At 32.2% G+C, this 24,017-nt stretch overlaps 1 protein-coding gene across 1 annotated transcript; it reads right to left on the bottom strand.

Annotated features, from left to right (window-relative positions):
- Positions 1 to 19,483: 19,483 nt before the first annotated feature.
- Positions 19,484 to 23,997, bottom strand: LOC132720898 (guanylate-binding protein 3-like). Its single transcript, XM_060705132.1, has 4 exons — positions 23,287 to 23,997; positions 22,566 to 22,787; positions 22,260 to 22,353; positions 19,484 to 20,366 (listed from the first exon to the last, which is right to left on the bottom strand). The coding sequence occupies exons 1-4, from the start codon at positions 23,506 to 23,508 to the stop codon at positions 19,981 to 19,983; spliced, it is 924 nt and encodes a 307-aa protein (XP_060561115.1). The 5' UTR covers positions 23,509 to 23,997; the 3' UTR covers positions 19,484 to 19,980.
- Between the last annotated feature and the right edge of the window lie 20 nt (positions 23,998 to 24,017).

Raw genomic sequence — 24,017 nt, 5'->3', positions numbered from 1 at the left:
TCCTCGTATGTTATACTGAAAGTACTGAAACAAAGATCAAAGAAGATAGAGATTAAAATGAAATTTATGTCTTTGGCGTAAAAACGTCAGTAAATCAAACAAAATGGATCATTGTCACTTGAGAATTCGGTTCAAGCTATCTACAATCTTCGGAACAATTCAAGAAACTCGATATCAACGAACTCAGAGAAAAGAGAAATGAACAAATTAAATGTAGACAAAAAAGCTGATAATACCGTCTGTTATGAGAAATCTTGAATAAATAAACAATTCATCAAAAATAATTGGATATGAATCCACTACTGAATTCGAAGCTCAAATAAGAATTTAAAAAATCTTAATTTACTCAGTAAGCAAATAAAGCCAATAAAGCAAATAAATAATAATAATAATAACAATAATAATAATAATAATAAATCATAGCAAAAACTAGCTCTATCAGTTGCTAACCTGAACATAAGAAAGAATGACCAAAGTTAATAGTTTTTTTTTTTAGTTTAAACATATTTATTCTCAGAATATGTACATAATAACATTTGAAATATATACACATACAAAATTTGACAATATTCAAAGAAGAGGATTAGAACGAAAGACTAAGTCTTATAGAATTCTTCTCCGTTTAGTTGTTATATATATCGGTGTCGAACTGGTGATGTAAACTTTTCTGAGAAAAATATATATTACCAAACGTATAATAGAAACAAATATATATGGAGTATGAAAGAAGTAGTAATTCAAAAGAGAAAAAGGGGAAAGAGAGTCTTCATAATTATTTGTTATGTGTTAAATCGTTAAAAGAATCTTTTAGTTTTTGCTATAAAAGACTGCACGTTAGAGAATATTGTTGAATTATCATCATCTGATAGGCCAGGGTTTCCAAAGAGAAGAATATCGAGATTGATATCAAAAGCTTGAATATTAATAAATAATTCATTTCGGTACAAGTTGTAGCGATAACATTCAAAGAAGAAGTGATAGTTGCTTTCGACTTGACCACATTCACATAAAGGTGAGGGTGATATGTTTCTTAGGAACAGATGATAATTTAAAGAAACTGCATTTTGTGCGAAGACGTGTATGGAGAACCTGTAATTTTCTGTTACCAGAATAGTAGTATTTTGGTGTGCGTTTCCTGTTACGTGTTAAGAAGTTCTTGAATGATGAAAGTGTTGGTAAGTTCCGAACTTCGGTTTGGTAAAGTTGTTCCAATCGCGTATAGTAGAGGAAGAAAGGAGTTGTAGTATAAAGAAGTTTCGCGCATATATTCCAGCAGTATTATCAGAGTTACGTAAATTATACCTTGTATTAGTTGATCAGGAATTAAGGAAGAGAGAAAGTCGGGAGTCAAATTGTTATGCATTTTATAAAACAGAATTAATCGGTGATTATACCGTCTTTGTTCTAATGTTTCCCAATTAAGTTCTTGAATAAGGTTTTCGATAGAAACTAATCTTGTCGCACCTGAAGCAATCCTAGCACATTCTTTCTGAATCTTATCTAAGCTTTCGAGTTCATATTGAAAAGCATTTCCCCAATTGACGTCTGCGTATTCAAGAATAGGACGAATGAATGAAGTGTAAATTATCTCAAGAGATTGTCTGTCCAAAGAATATTTCAACTTTCGCATTATATTGACGCGCTTCCAAGCCTTTTGGTTATATATTCAATGTGTGAATGCCAATTACAGTTATTAGAGAGAATAATTCCTAGGTGTTTATGATCGTTAACTTCTGGTATATTTTGATTGAGCATATAAAAGAAGGGTGGTTTGCGTTATGTTTCCCTAGATACAATAAGTGATTCTGTCTTTTGATGGGTTGAATGTGACAAGTCAATTGTCTGCCCATGTTGTGATTGTCTGTATATCTGTTTGTAACTGTTGAGCTGCGACTAGTGGAATTTCTATAATAATATAGAGACTTGTATCATCAGCAAAAAAGGTTGACAGATGATTGGAAATCTAGAACAATATCATTTATGAAAATAAGGAATAGCAGAGGGCAAGAATAGAACCTTGTGGTACTCCAGCTGAAAGAGTACCGCAAGATGATTTTGAATTAGATATAACTACACGTTGACGCCTATTAGTGAGATAGTTAGTAAACCTTTCGAGGAGGCTGCCGGAAACACCTGCATATTTGAGTTTTGAAAGTATACCTTTATGCCAGGACTTTATCGAATGCTTTACTGATATCAAAGAAAATAACCCGAGCTTTCTAGACCATTGTCAAGTGCTTTGCACAGTGTATCATAGATAAAAAACAAGTTGATTAACAGTAGAGTCGCCAGGAATAAAGCCGGATTGAACAGGAGTAAGAAAGTTGTTAGCTTGGAGATGGTTGAAAAGATGTTTGAATATTAGCCGCTCAAAAACTTTTTCCATTGTATGAAGAAGAGAGAGATAGGGCGGTAATTATTTGGAAGAGAGGAGTCACCTTTTTTAAAAATTGCAGATACATGAGCTACTTTCCATGTCGATGGTACTTTACGACGAAGAAGTGAGGCATTAAACAAATCACAAAGAGGTTGAGAGAGTTCATGTGACGCTTCGCGTAGAATTCTATTACTGATACCATCAGGACCGGATGCTTTTTCAATATTTAATGATCTTAGGACATTTTTCTGTTTCAGTTTCAGATAGTGTAATTTCAGATATTGAAGTTGTTGTCATTGATGGACCAAGATCAGGTACATGCTTATTTGAATCTTCAATGAGTGTTTGTTTAATAAAATAGTCGTTAATAAATTTGCTTTGTTTTCATCTGTAAAGTTTAAGTTCGAGTGTTTCTGGATTTTGTAATGGGGGAATTGGGTGTTATTTGTTGTGATGATATAAATGATTTTAACGTTTTCCACCAGTCTTTAGACGATAATGATCCTCTTTTGAGTTTATCCGATAATTTGCAATAATAATTTGATTTAGCTTCGCGAATTAATAAAATAGTTTCATTTCTAAGTTGTCGGAATTTTTGCCAATGATGTAAAGACTGTGTTTGTTTTGCTTTTCTGTAAATGCTTTTTCGTTTTCTAATGTGGCTTCTTACTGTACTAGTCATCCATGGAGCATCTGATGGTCTTACATGTATTTGGTATATTAATTTTTGCAATATTTATGATCTGATTTGTTATATGTCCGCATATGTATCTATATCTGCGTGGAGTGCATGTATGCCAGTTATAATTTAGTAGATCTTGTCCGGAGTTTATCAAAGTCACCTCGATTGTATTCCCATATATTTCGTTGAAAATCCACGTTGAGAGGGTTTTTCTAAATTTAAGAAGACAAAAAAACTGGGAGATGGAACCGATGTTCTTGGTTGAGAAAGTGTTCACCAACACCAGCTTTTACGATGTTATTTATATTAGTTACAAATATGAGATCTATTAATGATTGTGATGTTTCGGTAAAGTGAGTAGGTTCGTCAATAAGTTGACTCATATTAAATTGTTGTGTAATTGAGTTGATTTTTCTGTTTGAAGTTATGGTTAATGCATCATAATTGAGGTCACCTGTAAGGGATAATGTCAGAAATACTTGTATCGATAGCAATAGCGATTGAGTCTTCAACCTTATTTACTGTAATTTGGGCATTAGGAGGTCGATAAAATAGACCGAAAAGTACATGTTTGTTTATTTTTCAGGAATCAATTCAATCCAGATACACTCCAAATTATTTAAGTTCTAAGTTGTAATGTCTTCTTATAATGCAGATTTTCTCGAACATAGAGGATAACTCCGCCATGAGAATCATCAATCCGATCTTTTCGTTCAGGAGTTTTGTAGATAAAGAGTTTAAGATCATCAGACGATATTGTATTGTTCAGCCATGTTTCAGAGAAGGCAAGAATATCAAAGTCAACAAGTTGTAGCGACCCGTGATATATTATCTGTTTTTCCGCCACATTAAAATTAACACAGTTCAACTTTTCACAGTTTTTATTTTTATACCTTTTAAACAGTTTTTAACAGTTCTATATTTTTAATTATCCAAAATTTTAACATTATTTTTCTTCTCTTTTGTTCTTATTACTTTTTAGATGTTACTTCTACAAAAGTTTCTTTTTCACTCTCAAAAAATCAAGGCAACGCCCAAAGTAAATATCTTTAGAGCCGTGTGCAAAAAACACCAAAAAGCTACATCCAAAAATGGTGATGAGTTTTTCTCAATTAACCAATGAAATGTCCTGGTAAAAATAACTATGTTTCTGGATATTAACAAAATGTAAACATCTAAAGCTTGATAATAAAACTATTAAATGTTAGGACAATGCCCTGTAAAGAATTTCTCTCGCGATTAGCGACACTCCCCACCAGGACAAAATTGACAAAATGTTACATTATAACTAAATTGATAAAGAGTTTTCCAAATTTGTTTAAAATTAAAAGTTCAAAATATTTTATAATTCGGCTCTTTACAATGATTTTTAAGTTGTAATATGAAATATGTAAGTATGATACAATGAATATACATTGAATTATATAATGCATATAACGCTCTAAGGTACAATGACATAATAATATGAAATATGAATAAAATTTATCGAAACATATTATCTCTGTCATTTAAAACAGTTCAATTTTATATTTTATCACCATATGTGAACTCCAAAATAATTGTCACTTGTGAGATGGCGTAATGATAAAGTCCTAAATTCAAGTACTAAACATCCAGTTCTTTTTAAATAAATCCAAACGTTTTGAATTGTAACATCCACTATCATAAAAATTAATTATGTACTATAATATAAGCACAATATAAGTATTATAAAGTAAGTGAATATAGTAAATCCAATAAAATTCTTCATAAACATTATTTACACTTTACAGAAAGCATTAATTACAAATTTTGTCACTTTTTGTTTCATCTTTTCATTTATACTAAATCCTTTTTATAAAAAATCTTTTATTTTAGCATTAGCTTTTACTGCAGCTGTTCGTTTTGTACGTTTCTCTGTCTCTAGAACTGGATGTTCGGACCTATATTATTGAATGTTTGTATCCTTTTTTTGTTCGTTTGTTCTCTCCCCAGAGACTTCGACAGGATAAAGTTGATTAAGAGGTCTCCCAATTGTATTTCCACTCGCTAATTTCACCTTAGCAGAACGACATTCGCCATCCTTTGAAATTACCAGTTTAGAAATGTGCCCTAGTTTCCACGATCCCCTTGGTATCTCATCTTTTATTAAAACAATATCACCAACATTTGGTTGAAACATAGATTGTATGCGATGAGACTTCAACATTGTTTGAGTTCGTTCACGTAAGCTTAGCAAATATTCCTTATGCCAAATTTTCCAGAATTGATTTAAAAGTTTTTGTCCCTTTTTCCATATTTTTAACATTCTTTTGGCTGAACTTTCATATGGATCATAATCAGGATCACTTTCATCAACATCAACTTCAAATATCCCAGTTTTAGGATTAAGTGTTAAAAAAATGTGTTAAAAATAAACAAGTGTCCAGGTGTTAATGTAAATAAATCGACGCAATGCTTGTTGAATTTATATCGTCACACGTCCTTTCGGCAAGGCTGACATTTGCGGCATTTTAAATGCACCGCCTTCCGTTTTGCGACATAATATACACTTTTGTAATACCCCGCGTACAGTAGCGCGACCTCTTGGAATCCAAACTTGTATCTCAATTTCAGTTTAAAGTTGAGATAGTCCACTGTGAAGCTGCTTTTTATGGACCCTCTCAATGATTAAACGAGTAACATGATCCTTTTCTGGCAGTAGATATGGATATCTCGCTGTTTCACCTAAGATTTATGTTTTCAAGTCTGCCTTTACATTCTAAGTAAGCCATTTTTTATCTATGTAGACTCCAAAAGCTGTTGTTTTATATTTTAAAACTCGACCCTGTTTGAATCGATTCAAATACATGTTTATACCATTTTTTCTGAATGTGTAAAATCCACTGTTTTTCTGCACAGTCTAATTCATCTATTTTTATTGAACCATTTTCAATTTTTTCACATTTTCTTCAACCTTTTTGAAAATGAAATGTTTTGTGCAAATATGCAAGTCACCCGAAAACAAAATTTTGAAGCTGTTGAATAATTTTCACTGTTTATTCCAAACGGCGATACTACAATCAAATATCACATTCATTTTTTGTTTTGATATCATCATAATTCTTTTTTCTTTATTTCTGACAAACATTCTTTTTCTGTACAGTCGGCCATATTTCTTAAAACATTGTTGTTTTCCACCAATTGGGGATTGGTTTTTTAAATTGGGCCCTTTTTTGGTTCCTTTTTGCCAACCAAAATTTTTCAATATTTAGCTGTTTTTTTGCTGTTTTTTCCCTATTCCCAATGTTCAGTGGTTTTTCCTTTCGTAGATATGAAACCAAATCCCAAGGGTTTTTCTATAAACTTTTTTTTTTTTTAACCCCTTGTTTTTTAAAAAACCCCCTTTTAAGTCCTTTTTTCTGTTTTAACCCTTTTTAACCCCAAAATTGTAAAGTTTTTGAAAACAAAAAATTTTTCCGGGGAAAAAATTAATTTAAACCCCTTTTTTTTGTAAGGGAATTCCTTTGACCCCTTAAATTTTTTAAAATACACCCATAAGTTTTCCGTCGTCGGTATTGAATCTCCCGGTTTTTGGTTTGGTTTAACAAAGTTTTTGAAAATTTTCCAAATTGGGACCCCCTCGTTTTTTAAAGTTTTTTTGATCAGGGTTATATTGCCGCGCAAAAGGCTTTTTTCAAAATGCACCCTGTAAAACAAAAATTGTTTTTACCCCTTTTTGTTTTTTGTTTTGAAAAAAACCCCCTTTACTTTCACTGACTCTATTTTTTTTAAGTTTTGTTGTTTTTATACTCCATTTTTTTAATTCCCTTTTTTCGTTAAAAATTTTCATCCCGTAAAGTTTTCTTTTTCCATATTTTTTTGAAAAAATATTTTTCCTTCCCTTGAAGGGTGAAAAAAAGCCCAAAAACGGATAAAATTTTTGGACGCAATTTTGTTTTAATTTAACTTCCCTTTTTTGTAACTTTTTTAGTTTTTTCCCTAAACATTTTAAATTTGCCAAATTCCAAGTTTTTTGTCATTTTAAAATGTCCACATGTTTTTAAAAGACCTTGCTGATTCTAGAATTTGACTTATCTTCCGAACAATATAGTTTTTTACATTTTCGTTATTTGTTGACCATTCCCTTTTAAATTCATTGACGCTTCAATTGAAACATTTTTTTTCGATATTATTGTACAAATGTATTGCTTCCCCCTCTGTGCTTGTACTGTGATAATGATTATCAACGTATATATCATTTTTTCAGTTTTCATAAGAGTCAAGATGACATTCAAAATTGTAGCACTAATTAGAAATGGACTAGATATAACTCCAAAAGGCACTCTGCAAAATCGATATTCTTCTACATTTGGACATTGGGTCTGACATTCCCTTATTCAATATCTTTTAAAACCATAAGAATTTCATGTGACATCTCTAGCTTCTGATTGTAATCCTACTTGATTGAAATGCTTTTTTCAATATCTGCAACTTTTACCTATATTGATGTTTTAATCTGAATCTCAATAACATTTTGACATAAATCATGCTATCATAACTGTTCCACGGTAAAGGCAGTTCATTCAAACTTTTATTTTATTTGATTTTGTCTTTGCCGATGCATTCATAAACGACCCTCAATTTTGTAGATTGTTTTCTCCGGGAGTAAGAACAGCATGGTGTGGGCAGATAATTTTTTTAATACTGTGTTCTGATGTATTATCAATTTTTTCGATTACACCTTTTTGTAATCTGATCTTTTATAACGTTATCATAGCTTTCATTTCAAATCATGTCGTTTGTGTAGTCTTGTTTACTGTTGGATTTAAGCCTCCCTAATGCAAGTTCACGGTTGGTAGGGTAGATCATTCTTGTTTTCTTTCCATGGCCAATTCACATAATACCGTCCGTTCATGATATTGTAATGTTTCCTTAAAAATTTGACATGACTATCTCATCTTGGAATTTTCAACAGGTTTGATTCCAAGTGAACTCAAACTCCAAATTAAATTTCTTCTAATTATTGTTTTGTTGGCAAAGCTCATCTTACGTGGTAAAATAGATTTGTTCAGGCTTCTCATATTTAGAATAACATGTTCACATCAGTGTTGATTTTGACTTTCTCTTCAGTCTACTTTTGTTTGCCAGTTAATATTCCAAACCTTTAACATGATGCAATAGATAGGAGTCCATTATCACTTTCAATTTTATCTGATTTTTACAATGTCCAAATAATAATCATTTCCAAATTTAGCAAGTCTAATCTGCAGGGTTTCCACTTTTTCAGCTGGTTTAAACCAAAATTGCATTGTAAAGGTTTTTGAAAGTCAATTTTCATAATTTTTCGTGTTAATTTTAGTTTTTCTACTTATTCCCTGTAATATTTGGTTTACAAATGTTTGCAGAATTTTGACATTATTGTCCATTTGTCTTTTTTATTGTAATGTTGTGGTTTTTGTCTTGATAGGCTTTGGATTTTTCCCCTCCCAAAGTTATCACGTGTATGTTTTGTTCTCCTGTATATTTAAGTTAATCTAGTTGCCAATGTCTTCTGAAACATATGTTCTGTGACTTCCAGAATCTAACATAATCTGGACGTTTTCATATTTTTCCATTTTCCTTATTTCGTATTTGTGCTGTTTGCTGTTTGCATCAAAAACTGTTTTCATTTGATGAAAGAAGACCTTGGCTCCAATATTTGGGTAAGCATGTTTACGTTTTCTTTTTCTTCGACCATTTGGACGTTTTCATAAGATTTGAATAGCGGTGAAAATTTTTTTGGCGGAACATAAATGCTGTGATGTACATGGACTATCTTGCAGATTTATAGCATTTATTTTCTTGGGTTTTGGCATTCTCTTGCTTTGATGACCGACCCTCAAACACATTGAAGCATGAATTTTTTTTAATAATTTCTTCTCTATCAGAATACGTGCATATTTTTTACATTCAATCACTCCAATGAATTTATTTGAGCAGTAGCGGCATTTTTTCAGTGGTTTGATATCTGGAATCAGTTTTTCTCTCTTGTTGTAAGTGATGCAGCAGATTGTGTTTTTTAGATTGAGATAATTCATTTGATTTTTGTTTCTTTGCTTTGTTTCATTCTATCATTTTAATATTCAATGTGACGTACGACTCCCTCTGTGAAGTTGTTTCCTCCATAAACTGTTACTGGTTAAAATGACACTGTCGATTTTTGATATCTGACTCTTTTCAATAGCTCTTTCTTTTGCAACAATAAATCATTAAGTTGTTGGCTCAAAGTTTTTAACTCCATTTTTTTCATGAACACCTTTTTGCAACTTCCAAGTGCAACAAAGACATCTTCCGGTAGTTTTTGACCTGACGATTGATATAAATTTTTCTTGATTAATACTTTGATCTTAAATACTTTTTAAACTTCTAAAATGTTGGTTACTTCATCTATTGAAAACCTCAAAATTTGCTGAACTTTGTTTGTAACTGGTATGGAATGTTGAAATTTCTTTTGTAGTGAATTTCCTGGATTTCTTCAATATTTCCAAATCTTTTTCTTAAAATATCAATAGCTTGTTGGTAATTGTCATTTCGTCATTGCCTTAATCCCACTGATAGAACTTCTTGCTTCCCCATATTAAACTTTCCTTTTTCAAGTATGGTAAATTTTTCAACATTCTGATAAATGTTTCTGTTTTTTGTTGAACAGCCACTTTGAAAATAGGTCCCAAAATTCAATCCATTTTTGTTTTATCTCCTGCGAAAATATCATATCTATTTTTGGTAGTTTTACATGCTGACAAATTTTTCGTATTCTGCCCTCTTTTTGCAAGTTTCTTGCTGATTCATTTGTGAAGATATCAATTCTTGCATATTTTGTTGTAGTTGTATTAACATTATGGGGTGTCTGTATCTTCCTGTGGTTTTCTTCTATTTTTCTTTTTATTTGCATGGATACAGCTTTACTCAAGAAATTATTTCAATTCTACATATATGTCCATTGCACTGGAACACAAACTGCCAGGTCATATCCAACAATTGCGTATCGATTCATCGGCTAATCTCCCATTGATTAATACTAGTTTTCACTTTGCCTTCTCTACCTTTTCTCGATGTATTAAATTAATTTTGTTCCATGAATGACGAAGCACTGTTTATTTTTCCGTTCAAATCATATTCCTCAGATTCTTTCCGGTTAAACAATTCTGATGCTTTTTCAATTTCCTCTTCAGTTTATTTCTTAAAAAACGTTGTCCATAACGCCTTTATTAACATTTACCGCCAAATTAAAATGTTGAGTCCATTTCACTATTAGGTTCTGTTGCTGTCAAATTTGTTTTTTCTACCATTTTTTTTATATCTAGACTTTTCTTTTACGCTTAACTTTCTTGAAACAACCCTTTTCGTTAATGTGAAGAGCTGATGTCCGAATATATTTTTACTTGTAGGCCTTTTTTTTTATATATATCCTTTTAATTACATTTATAATTTCCTTTTTTCTTTTTTTTTCTCTCACCTTTTTTGCTTACTTTTTGACCAACCCCTATTTTTTTTTTCTCTCTCTCTTTTTTTTCTTGCTATCTTCATAATTTAACAACAAAACGATTCATTATTTCCTCCCACAATTTTCTGGTAATTACAGTTTAAATGGGAATTTATCACGGCCTTGGCCAGTTAATGACATCAATTTTCAACGGCCCCCCTTAACAACTTGATCCCTAACCCTGTTTCCAACTCTAATTGATAACACTGGAATTTCATTCAAATTCTACACCCACTTTATTACCTGTTATTTCTTTGTTGAATATGATCTTGGAAAATCCCCAAGGTCTTTTCGCTGATTTTTTTTCTTCTTTTAATTTTTTTTATAATGCTGTTGTATTTTCCTTTGTTTGTAGTTTTTTGTCAACGTAGTAGTTATTGTTATTTTATACACTTCACTGCTTTTGTTCTGTGATTTTTTTTTAAAACTATTTATTTATGTTTATGACTAATTCACGAAATAATCTTCCAAAATTAAAATTCCATATATTTTTTCCAGTCCGATACTATAATATTTTTTTTAACCCTTTTTTAATATATAATCCGTTTTTACAAGTAATTTCCAGAACCAATCCTCTATCCTCTAATCGGTTCGCGGGGACCAATTTAATGTAGCGGACCCGTGATATATTATCTGTTTTTCCCGCCCACATTAAAATTAAGTTTTTTAACTTTTTTACCAGTTTTTATTTTTTCTAAACCTTTTAAACAGTTTTTAACAAGTTTCTATATTTTATTATCCCAAAATTTTAACATTATTTTTCCCTTCTCTTTTTATTCTTATTCTTTTTAGGATGTTACTTTACCAAAGGTTTTCTTTTTCATTCCCTCAAAAATCAAGGGCAACCCAAAGTTTAAATATTTTTTTTAGAGCCGTGTGCAAATTACAACAAAAAGCTTACATCCAAAAATTCGGTTGATGAGATTTTCTCAATTAACAATGAAACTGTCTGGGTAAAAATAACTATTTTTTCTGGATATTAACAAAATTGTAAAACATCTAAAGCTTTGATTAATAAAACTATTAAATGTTTAGGACAATTGCCCTGTAAAGATTTTCTTCGCGATTAGCGGCAACAAGTTCGGGAATAAAGAATGTTCAAGTTTATGTCGTATGCTTTATACATTTAGGTGGACAAATGATAATGATGTGATATGCTAAATGTTGTTATCAGTATAAGATTGAGTTTGTAGATTCAGGCCCTGGAGTGTTCATGTATATCTCCCGCCAGAAGTAATAATAAACTAGAAATGTGTCATCATGCCACGGATGCCCCCGCATGCAGCCAAAATTTCAGATGGTGCTTTAATTATTTTTTTCATTTTAAGTTCAAAGCCCTTAAAACTTTTCAATGTTAACACAAACCATTTTCATACAATGTTCAAGGCACTGAAATTATTCAGTCTAAACCTTTTTAAAAATAGATATTGCATATTTGTAGCCAAAATAATGAGTGCTGAAAGTGAAAGTTCAAAATTTTTTTCCAACATTCAGGAAAGATAAGTTTGTCTTAAAAATCATTGAACTACAACCAAAATTCAAACTTAAATGCTTATTCCTAAGATGTATCTATAATATTTTCAAAGTGAAAGGGACATAACTTGCCAAAAAATCATCAAACCATGACCAAATTTCCAACTTGACCTGCCCATTCCTTTGACATATCCATATTGTCAAATTTACCCATACTTCCATATACACGCCTTTTATTTAACGCCTTTTTCACCCCCCCCCCCTTTTTATTTCTCAAATTGATTGAAAAAAAGTGCCTTATTTAGGCCCCAAACACTTGTTTTTGTTTTGAGAAAATGTTTTTTAAAAAAAAGTTGACTCTTTTTCGGCGCGGCCCCATCCAAAAGATATATCAGGGGGGGTTGCCAGAAGGGGATGTGCCCCTTCTGTTTGGGGGTTTGAAGGGGCGGAGTCCCCCTCATCGCCAAGAAAAGTTTGGACTTGTGAAGAGGCTGTAAATGGACCCCAGATTGATCATAAGGTAACGTGTAACCAACGCTGAAAAGCATTTGACTCTATTCAATCCATGAGAAAGTTGCCAGCACTTTGAAATCAATTTTGATGGAAAAAATAACGCAAAATAGTGATTTTTGGCAATTTTGAGATGTCCCTCGTTGCCATGGTAACAGAAAATTTAAGCCTGAGCATGTTGGTTGCAAAGGCAATGGTCCAGTCAACACTTGTGCCAAGTTTGATTAGTGTTGAAGCAGTTTTATAGTATTATTAGCAATTTGAACTTGTAAAACGGAGACTTTTCAATGAAAAACAGCCATTTTTCACAAAATGGCTCATGAAGTAATGGGTTAATGAAAAAAATAAAAAATCTTACAAAAACAACAATTTTTCTTCAAATTTATATTGCCAGGCCATGTTTGAACATGAAAAAACGCGATTTAGGGTAATTTTCAAGTATTTTCATCATTTTCTGTTAACCCCATTACTTTCATATACACGCCTTTTAACGCCTTTTTTCACCCCCCCCCCCTTTTTATTGTCTCAAATGATGAAAAAATGCCTTTTAGGCCCCAAACACTTGTTTTTGTTTTGAGAAATGTTTGTTAAAAAAGTGACCTCTTTTTTCGGCGCGGCCCCCCCATCCAAAAGATATATCAGGGGTTGCCAGAAGGGGATTGTGCCCCCTTCTGTTTTGGGGGGGTTGAAGGGGGCGGAGTCCCCCTCATCGCCAAGAAAAAGTTTGGACTTGTGAGAGGCTGTAAATGACCACAGATTGATCATAAGGTAACGTGTAACCAACGCTGAAAAGCATTTGACTCTATCTCAATCCATTGAAGAAGTTGCAGCACTTTGAAATCAATTTTGATGGAAAAAATCAACGCAAAATAGTGATTTTTGGCAATTTTGAGATGTCCCCTCGTTGCCATGGTAACAGAAAATTTAAAGCCTGAGCATGTTGTTGCAAGGGCAATGGTCCAGTCAACATTTGTGCCAAGTTTGATTAGTGTTGAAGCAGTTTTTATAGTATATATAGCAATTTGAACTTGTAAACGGGAGACTTTTCAATGAAAAACAGCCATTTTTCACAAAATGCTCATGAAAGTAATGGGTTAAGTTGCATATGTTAACACTGTTGGGTAGATAATGAACAGAAACTGTAAATTTCATATTATTTTCAAAGTGAAAAGGGGCATTACTCTGCCAAAAATCATTGAAACCAAGACCAAATTCGAACTTGACCTGTATTTTCTCATGACATATCCATATGTCAAGTTTGAGTTGAATGTGTTGTACCATTTGGGAGAATAATGAACGGAAACTGAAATTTCATATTATTTTCAAAGTAAAAGGGGGCATAACTCTGCCAAAAATCATCGAACCATGACCAAATTCGAAACTTGACCTGTATTTTCTCATGACATATCCATATGTCAAATTTGAGTTGAATATGTGCAAACCGTTACTAAGATAATGAACGGAAACTGATGATGACGGAATGAACAGAATGACGGAAGGACGGAAGGACGGAATGACGGAACAGACGGTAACACTATATGCCCCGGCCATTACATGGCGGGGGCATAATAAAACCACGTACACAAAATACTCCTGATAAAATTTTGAAACAAGAAATAGGTAAAAACCTGTTAATATATACTTTTGTCTGATTTATGACATATTTCCTTTTGGGATGAATTATCATTTTTTGCTTATTCATGGCTGTGAATATACCTTATACAAAGATATTAACATCACATGGGATGAGTAGATATTCAACAACATTAAAGAATGAGTAAATATTGGCAGCAGTCCGGAGTATCTATATGTGTCCATGATGGTCGTCTTACTTAGTGTATTATATTTATGTAATTGATGATGATTGTACCAGATAAAATTGTATAACCGTCATGGACATAAGGTTGATTTCATAGGTAGGTAAACGTGCAGTATCATGAGTAATATGATGCCGGGTAACATTATGTGAGACTAAAGTGAAGAAAAAAGAGGTCAGAAGAAATAGAGGTAAAGGAGGAAGGAGAGTAATAGCAGGACATTGCATGTTATAGTTTTGATGACTGCAAGAAGAGATGGAATCCCGTACTCACTTATCGAGTGTGAAACGAGCTAAACTACACACAAATAATTTTAGTTAGAATTAGATAACAAATTTTTAAAACAGTTCTGGAATGAAGATGAATTCTATAAGGTTAGACAAGGCAAACCAATGTATATGTCACATGAAAACACAGCAAAGATACCGTAATATTGCAAACAAATCAGTATAAGCTGTTAAATGTATAAACAAAGCATAATATATTTATTTTGACCAACCTCATTTCGTTGAGTTTGATTTATAACAAGAGATACCTCATTTCTCAATGATTCACTAAGGTGTAGAGCGTTGCAAAAAATTAATAAAATACTTAATAAAATATGTAATCAGAGTTATGGTGAGAACTTCTCCTAGTAAATATTTTCATTACTCAATTGTATATTTCAAAAATTTAAACAAAAAACTCTATATAAGTTTCGTAGTACACATTCACAAAGGTGACAATAACCTCGAATTGATCAACCAAATGGAAAATCCATCACAGTTCAGTAATCGAAGGTTATAAAATAGAGCAAGAAATTCGTGCGTACCCGTCAGGTTGTCGGCGTATATTTCAAGTAGATAAATAGAAGAATAAAAAAAGAAATCAACATATATTAACATGACAATGATATATACTTTAAGTGTTTCAATAATAATGCCGACAGTTGCTTTTAACATTATGTATATAATATTCATGCATATTCCATATATAAATTGAATGATTTGTCTAGGGGTTCTGGAATTCAGAAAAATGTTAACACTATTCAAATAATAAAAAAATGTTAGAATGCAATTCCTAGGTATCGGTCAGATGGTTTTTTTTATTAGATGCTCATAGCCCCTTGAAAAATATATATGAAATAAGTACATCAATCTAACAAAATATGTACGTGTGTGTTCAGTATTATGAAAGGACACGTTTCGTTTTAGATTAAATTGTAGATCTTGACAATTAAACAAATTTGTGTTAATTGTGTAGGTCAAATATTTTCGTGTGAGTGACTAGGCAACAACAATTCACTTTTTCAAGTACATGCAATATCACGGTGATAGGGCGATTACCACAACCCCCCGCGCAACGCCAAAATATCTTACTTCTGTCCGAGAAAGTTAATACTTGGTTTAAGAAATTTAAGAATCGCGAGTCTAAATATTAAGATTATATCCATATTATGGTCCTGATGAAACTTATACTACTTATGCATTGTAAAACATATCAATATTATAATCTGAGAAAGTAAGTATGATAGGATAAAGAAGAAGACCTTTTAACTTTAGCCTGAAAAAGGGTTGCAAGAGAAAGTCTTAAAAAATATTGCACCCTCTTATAATTGAAGAATCAGAAGAGCGAAATATCACGGAACAAATGAAAGTGTAGTACGCAAGAAAAACGTTACACTTTGAAATTAGTCAGTAAGACAGAAGCAACATATTGCAAAATCATTCGTATATGTCTGTATGGTTTCCAAAGAAAATACACAATATATATTCACTTATCTGCTACTGAAATGATTAAAGCACCATCCCAATGCACAAGTGAAAATATTGTTGTCCCGTGGGCAAATTAATCATAAGTTTAGTTTGGAATGTTTTTGTTTGGTTTTTATTGTGTCTAGAGAAAGATTTTGGAACATCACATCTCAGTCTGATTAATTATCCGCGTAAAGCGATTGATAATTCATACAGTTGTTAACTAACATATAACGAAGCAGTTTCTTAAGCTTCATGTCTTCCATTGGAAATATTGAAGGTATGTAATATACATATTTTCCTCAAAATAATTCATGAATATATCCAAATACCTCCTTTAAATATGGTTGATCAGCTTGTATTTAATTGTAATTATCTCAGGCATATATTAATTTTTAGTGCAAATGATGAATTTTTTCAGGGTAAAAATTAATTTTTCCTTTCCCATTTCGATTTTTTAAAGGGTTTTTTTAAACCCTTTGGGGTTTACAGAAATGTATTTTTTTTATATATTTTCATTAAAAATCATATGTTTTAAGAAAACCCCAAATTTTACTCATTTATTTTACATACAGAAATTTCTTTGTAAGAAGGGCACTAAAATTTAATTTAAAACAATAATGATTTTTTTAAAACGGTCTTTTCTTTATTCGATGAAATTTTATAAATTTTAAATTTTTTTTTTTTGATACTATACAGTACACGCATATAGTGATAAGATGCTCTTTTGAGTACACACACCGCGGAAGAAGGTATTTAACGCCGAAAGTATTTTGGTATTTGTACTTTAGCACTGTATGAACGTTTATTTTCTTCCAATTTATTGTTATTCTGTATTTGTAAAAGTTATTGGAATTAAATGAAATTTTGTGAAATGAGATGTGTAAGTATGTTTGAACATAATTTTGTAAATATATGTACTAAAATAAAAAATGAGAGCATTTTTGGCTACCATTTAAAATATCCCTCGTATGTTTTACCAGATAGCAATATATCCTTTCAAACCGCTGCATGAGCTTTGATGCCAACAGTTTTAAATGTTGTAAATTGAAAATACCTGTCAAGCCGGTGTTAGGGGCATGAAGGGTGTTGCACGTCTCATTATCTCTCATGTGCAGACTTTATCAAACCAAGTCTACAATATTATTTTTAATTTTTTTGGTTTGGATTTAATTTCTTTGAGGGATCAAAATTTCTCCAATATTTTTACAAAGATCCTCAATTTGAAATCTTTTATAAAAAGTAAAATTTTATTTCCATCCATTGTTTTCTCGTTTTTAGGCACACGGCATTCTTTTACTACGAGAACCATACGCCGCTTATTCGTGAAATGGCACAAAATGTCGCCTATGAAAATTCCATGATAACCGCCATATTTAAACATATCGTTTTAAATTCCTAATTCAATATTGTTTTTAAATGTTAAATTGGGGCTTAAGTCGGTGCTAGGGTGGTGGACGGTAAATTTGCACTTTCTAGTACCATAAACAGGCTCAAATCGAAACTCGAGCCTTCAACATTTCTAATTTTGCCGTGTCCCCATTCTTTAGAGATTCCTGTTTTTCTCTATTTAGCTATAAAAATAAAAGAGACCGGCCTACCGGAAAGCCGGTGTTCAAACCTTAATTCATCAAATGTACATTTATGAAACTAAAACCTTAAAAATCGTCAAAGCGATACCTTGGATTTCTTAACTACAAATAAATGCACAATCTTTACGTGTGTCATTCTTGTGTGACCTTGACCTTTGAACAGGAGACTATGCGCTACAAATAAACATCGAGTCTAACACATTTATTCCAAATTGCTATATAATACATTAATTTCATGAATCACAAAATTGTTTACCAGCTACACCTTTGAAAAGAAAAAATTAGATCATGATTTTGTAATATAAATGTACCCTTGACCTTTGAATAAGTATAATGATTCTTGCACGCGTTACATCGTCATTATATACTACAAATTTACTCATAGTGAATTTTGAATTTATGCAAGATGTGTTGGACTAATAAATAAAAAATTGGTCAACGGAACAAAGGTCTAGGTCATTCATGAGTGTCAAAAATCATTATTCGATGATGCATGATATTCATGTCCTGTCCATGTCTTTTTGTCAATTAGTGACATAATTTATAATAACTTTGTTTTTTATAACAAATTGTAATGAGTTTTTAGTTCAACTAGCTTCTTGATAAAGGTCACGCTAGGTTTATAGTTTCATAAAAATGCATTGATGGTCATATCAATTCAATCATCTATGAATGGACTTTGGGGTCCGCATGGCGCCTTGCCACTGGTTCTAGTTGCTGAGTCGTGTGGGGTGCGTTCATTGAACACCTTTCCTTGTTGTTCTTGTTTGTCATATTTGAAATAACTAGGCATATTTCTTTAGGACAATAGGAAACTTGTAACATGCAAACGCCATGTCAAGATTTTAAAAGGTAAAGATTATACTTGAATGCCACATAATTCACTGATGGTTGTGTGGGCTGGTAATATTTTTGAAATTCTGTCATGGATGCTCTTTGAAATTGGGCTTGCTGAGAAAGTTTGTTAATGTTTCTTTATGCTTGTCCTTTAATAGTATTTGTCTGTTTCTAGTGGCAGTTTTTGTTTGTTTGTTTGTTTGGTTATTCTTTGTTGTTCTGTTTTGGAGGGGCCGGTGGGGGGGGCATACCACAATGAATTTTTTTAAAAACATTATATTTTGATTTTTGTTTTAATAATAAATACCTGAAATTCGGGATACCTCCGTCACATATTGTGAGAAAGAATTAAAAAAAAAAATATTTTACTTATTGGAAATCTTCTACAATCATGAATGTCAGGTAAATGTGTGTCTACGTACTAAGTATTATTATTAAATAACTAAAACTCGTTCATACATGTTTGTGCTTATTTCAAAGCAATTCAGTACATGAATACACACAGAAGTTGTTATTACTTACATTACATACAGAATAACCGGAATTAAATGTTCCATATTTTAAATGAAAGTTTTTTTTTTATTTTGTCAAATTGTTTGTGATGCAACTAAATATTATGTAATTGAATGTAGTAAAAGAAAATTACGCTTATCAAACTTCCAAATTGTCTTAATTCGAAAAGCGGAATCTAGGCTTCTCATTGTTTTCTTTTAGTTCCTTATCAGTTACTAATTATTTATTCTTATGCAGTGGTTTGCCTGCCCGTGCTCTGCCTTATGCCCTGTCCTATTTTTCTTTGGGGTCCTCCTGGGCTCCCTTTTTCCGCGGCGCTTTGGGTTGATGGGCCCGGTTGAGGGGCTGCGTCATTTTAAAAGCCGCCTTACCTTGTTCGATTCTTGTTATTTCATTTCTCATTCAAAGACCGATGCTATGGTACAAAAGAATGCCACTTCTGTTTCAAAAATAAAATAAATTTGTCAAAACAATGGATGTAATCAATGCGTTCTGAATTTTGTATAATTTTTGTTGGATTTTCATCCCGGTTTTCTGCTCTCAAGTTCTGTTAAGTCTAAACATCGGTTAAACCTTTGTGTCTCTATCTGACCAAATGTACAGAAGACACTCGAAGAAAAAGCAGCAAAAGATATAAGCAATAAAACAAAAATATAATTGTACAAAACATATATATTTATACTAAATGGTTTAGCAAAAGATTTAAATACACTTTTTATCTGAATCGTATATACAAACGTTAATGCTCCTCTATCCAATAAATTCAAAATAATATTCGTAACTAAAAATTTCACATGATTATACGCTAATGTTTATGAAAGTTTTCTGTCATCTACATTGATTTGATTTTGCTTTTAAAGTATGCAAATAATATTATCATTATGAACTCATTATTTTTTTAATGCAACAGTACTTTCTTAAATGATATTTTTGAACAAGTGCCACTACTTGAACAAATATCAATTATGAAGATGAAAATCTTTCATAAACTCCAGATGCTATTGGGCCGACAACAGGAATAAGGCTGAGAAATGTTTTAAGCACTGTTTCTTTCATAGCAGGTTTTTGGGCAACAATAGTGGGAGAACGGCGTTGAGATTTGCGAAGCTTTGAAATGACATCATCTTTCTCTTTTATCTTTCTTTCTAGATCCATTTTGCCTTTCTCCCAATCTTCAAGAGAACTTGCATACTTTTCTTCCAGTTCTTTTTGTTCCTTCTTTCTCTCAGATGAAAGTTCATCTTTATAATCTTCCCATTTTTCTGCCTCAGATTGTTTTCTCAAATCTTCTTTTTGAACTAGTTCACCTTTTCTCTGCTCGATCATTCCCTGTTGTTTCTGAATTTCAGCTGAATGAAAGAAGTACATTTTAAAAGTCTTCCTCTAAAGAATTGATACTTTAGTGTAAAAATGTTATTAGTAAGGAAGTTGAGAAAAAAAATCTATTTCGATTTCAGCCTCTGAGAGTGTGTTAAAACACCGATTTAGCTACTTATGATATATAAAATTTAAATTTAACATGTTCGTATTTCGCACTAAGACTTTATCTTAAATGATCATTGATATCATATATGATTATTGTTTGACCATATAAACTTAAATACATTCAATATTTGATTTCTTAGTGTATATATATTTTGATATATACTACTCAACTTTTGCAAAGCACCATATGTTTGAGTGTGATTTTTATTTTTTATTTTTTTTTTATTTTTTTTTGGGGGGGGGGGGGTGATAATTTTGTAAACACCGTGCAAAAATTTTTAAATGTTAATTAACTGTTTTATCAATTTATCTGAAGGACGAATTTAACCCTATAAATGCGTTTAAACTGATTTTGTGCTAATAAAAGCTTGGCAGCGGCTTCTAATACTCCCTATTAGGTTTCTTATCGTGTTGACGGGTTTCGCTGCCCATTCTTTGACCAATATGGCTCCAAGCTCTTGAATTGTTATATGTTACAGCGGACGACTGAAATTTTTACCTAAAAGACTATTTCAATGGGGTTCTATTTGATTAAAATCAAATAGCGAGTGGCCCTCTTTGGGTCAAAATTAAAAATCCCTTTAGGAGTCCCGGGGTTTAATGAAATGATCGGAAATGCTTTCCTTTATAAAAATTAAAACCCGGTTGTCTTTAAAAATATCGTTTTTGTATCGCTGACCCTTAATGTGGGCCCCTGTTAAGCACAACCAGGTCGGTTCGTCCATTCCAGCTGATGCCTTTCCACACCAAAACTGATCAACCTCCGTAGCGGTCATACACAGCAAAAATTGCAGTCTGAAACCGTTCAACACGTCTTCTCCAAGACTCTAGCTCGCCTATCTGTGAAGTCTAGGCAGAACCTGGACTCATCAGAGAACAGAATTTGTATCCAGTTTAGCACCGTGTAAGCTCCGTGGTCCATTCTAAACGGGCCTGGCGATGTTGACGCGTCAAGGGGATACGTACTTCGTACCGTCTGCATGGAAACACGGACCACCGCAGCATGTGCAATGTCATTTCGAAGAAAAGTTGCTGTCGGAAACCTTGCACGACGTCCCTAAACGACCAAAAACCGATCCTGAGTTGGTGTCGTGACCCTTTGACGCCCTCCAGCATGCATGCCTCCTTGCGGATGTACCATGTAGCTGGTATCTTTCCTAGGCTTTGGTCATGATGGTGTTGAGTACACCAAGCGCCGCATCAACCTGACGGAAGGTGGCCCTTGCTGCACCATCCCTTCGGCCCTCCATTACTCTGCTTCTTTAAAATGCCACCTAATGTAGGCACTTGCCATATCAAAGTGACAGATGTAAGATGTGTAAGCTACTGAATGACAATAGGCCAGTAATGTCGCCGTATAACAAAAGACGTGATTGTGCACCCCATTAAAACATGACAATATTGGAGTACATGCTTTCAATGCTACCTTGACGAATTGTAACGGATTAGTCAACACGGATTCATGTCAGGGGACTATCTCAAAACATTTCTGAATAAGAATTTTTAAAATTTGGGAAGGAAACTGTTTTATACTTGTGATAAAATAAAAATTAATTTATGGTGCTTAGCAAAAGTTGAGTAGTATATTACAAAAGTATTTCATTTTACAAAAACACATGTTGGCGGCAGTGGCGCAATCAAAAAGAGTTACTGACGTCAACGTCATGATAACGTACAACGTGTGCTTCAACGTTACACATTCATGACCGTTACTGCTTCTCAGAGTAATTAAAGTGAAAAAAGAGGGATTTATATACCTTTTATTTCTAATTCACTAAGGTTTGTCTTTTCCAATATTTCTTCATCTTGTTCCCGATATCTGTTTTCAAACTCTAGACCACTCATATGCACCTAAAAATATCTTATTCTCTTATTCATTATCTAATTTGAATAAGTTTACATAAGAAAGCATTTTTAACTCAAAAAGAATAAAGTGGACGTAAATTTTGCTTTGATAATAAAGCTCTTTAAATCAGTCACTAGTAGAGGTATTTTCATTATGCAATACAAGTCTTATTGTCTACTAAGAATCTTGAAAGTAAAAGAAATGTAAAGTAGCTCACAATATATGAGTTGACTCCTGGTAGTCTTTCTTTGATATTTTTCCTTAGTCCAGCAAAATCCTCTCTGTATGTTTTATAGCCCCCTTGTTCAAAATACGTTCCTTTGTCAACTTTTGGTTTTATCAATATGTCATACATACATTGCAGTTCTTGGAAACAGGTCTTTTGTAGGAATATCTTATTTTCCTTTACGGTTTGTATTTTGAATGAATCCATTTCTTTCTAAAAAGTATAGTACATTTATATTAAGATCTACGGAAATAAAACAAAAGAAGATATAAAGCGTAAATTAGATACTGCTATAAAATATGTGATATTTGAACCGCCTTTTCAAATTTCACGACCTTTATTATTAAGAATTGTCATTTATGCAAGATTTTCATAGTCAAACAATTGGTCATTCTAAAGATTAGTCACAATGATGTAATGTAGAAAATTATCCTACAAAATTCGTTCCCATATATATACATGTATATTCAAACAGTATAAAATGGAGTAAAAATAAATATTTCGCTGAAGTCAAATTGAAAACATTGTATGTTGATTGCACATCATTACCTTACATTGATCAAAAACTGTATAAATTTTCTTGGAGTCAAATATGTCTACTTAACGAGGGCAAATATATACTGTAGCTTTGATGACCTGTATGTCGTGTTGAGAATATTGAACATTTATAAGGAATATTAAATCAACAAAATTATTAAAAATTAAAGTTTACTTCTGCGATCTTTTGAAATACTTGTTTATCATCTAGCACGGCTTTCTTGCGAAACTGTTTGAGTGCATCCCTCTGAATTTGTTTGTATTTTAGTTCGAAATCATCAGGCAATGGAATTCCCAAAGATTCTATCTCCTTTTTACACATTCCTACAGCTTTCCTGACAGCAATTTCATTTTCCTTTATTGCCATTATTGTCAAGGCATCATCAATGCACGGCATCTCCCCATTTGCTAATGACACAATGTACCTTTCAGTCAAAGAGGCAAACACTGAAATAGATGTTGTTTTATCTAAACTATGAATATATGTATAAATTTTGAAACATTTTTAGAAAAGATAAACTCTTATTCACGTAATTATCTTGAAACTTTTCCTTTCTTTATAAAAAATGTATGTTTCGTGTTTACAAAAAAAGAGATTTAAATAGCAAATACATCCACATGTTTCCTTGGAAACTGTAACAGAAATCAAAACCTGTGTCGTATCCTTTATTTTGTATAAAAACGACGCCAACAACGAAGGAAAGGCGTATTTTTTAGAATATATTTTTAATATTTTTTCTGTTGTTGATGGTGGCTAAGAACTGAAATATATATTAATATGTTCCGCATTTTCCCAATGAATCTGATACATATCACTTGTAAATTCACTTTGAAAAACATCTGTGATATACGAACTCCAGCCAGAGGAAAATTAGAAAATTGCAAAAGCTTTACAGCTTTAATGAG

The sequence above is a fragment of the Ruditapes philippinarum genome, unplaced genomic scaffold (genome assembly GCF_026571515.1).
Source record: "Ruditapes philippinarum isolate M1 unplaced genomic scaffold, ASM2657151v2 ctg1376_1_1_1_1, whole genome shotgun sequence".
NCBI lineage: Eukaryota > Metazoa > Mollusca > Bivalvia > Venerida > Veneridae > Ruditapes > Ruditapes philippinarum.
Note: the sequence above shows the minus strand (reverse complement) of the source record. Positions and strands in the feature narration are given on the sequence as shown.

Excerpts from the sequence above, each read along its gene's own strand:
- LOC132720898 (XM_060705132.1), bottom strand. The coding sequence starts at position 23,508 with ATGCCGTGCATTGATGATGCCTTGACAATAATGGCAATAAAGGAAAAT. Across the intron at positions 22,354-22,565 it reads CAGGAGTCAACTCATATATT|GTGCATATGAGTGGTCTAGA; the intron begins GTGAGCTACTTT and ends AGATATTTTTAG. Across the intron at positions 20,367-22,259 it reads TAGTGAATTAGAAATAAAAG|CTGAAATTCAGAAACAACAG; the intron begins GTATATAAATCC and ends TCTTTCATTCAG.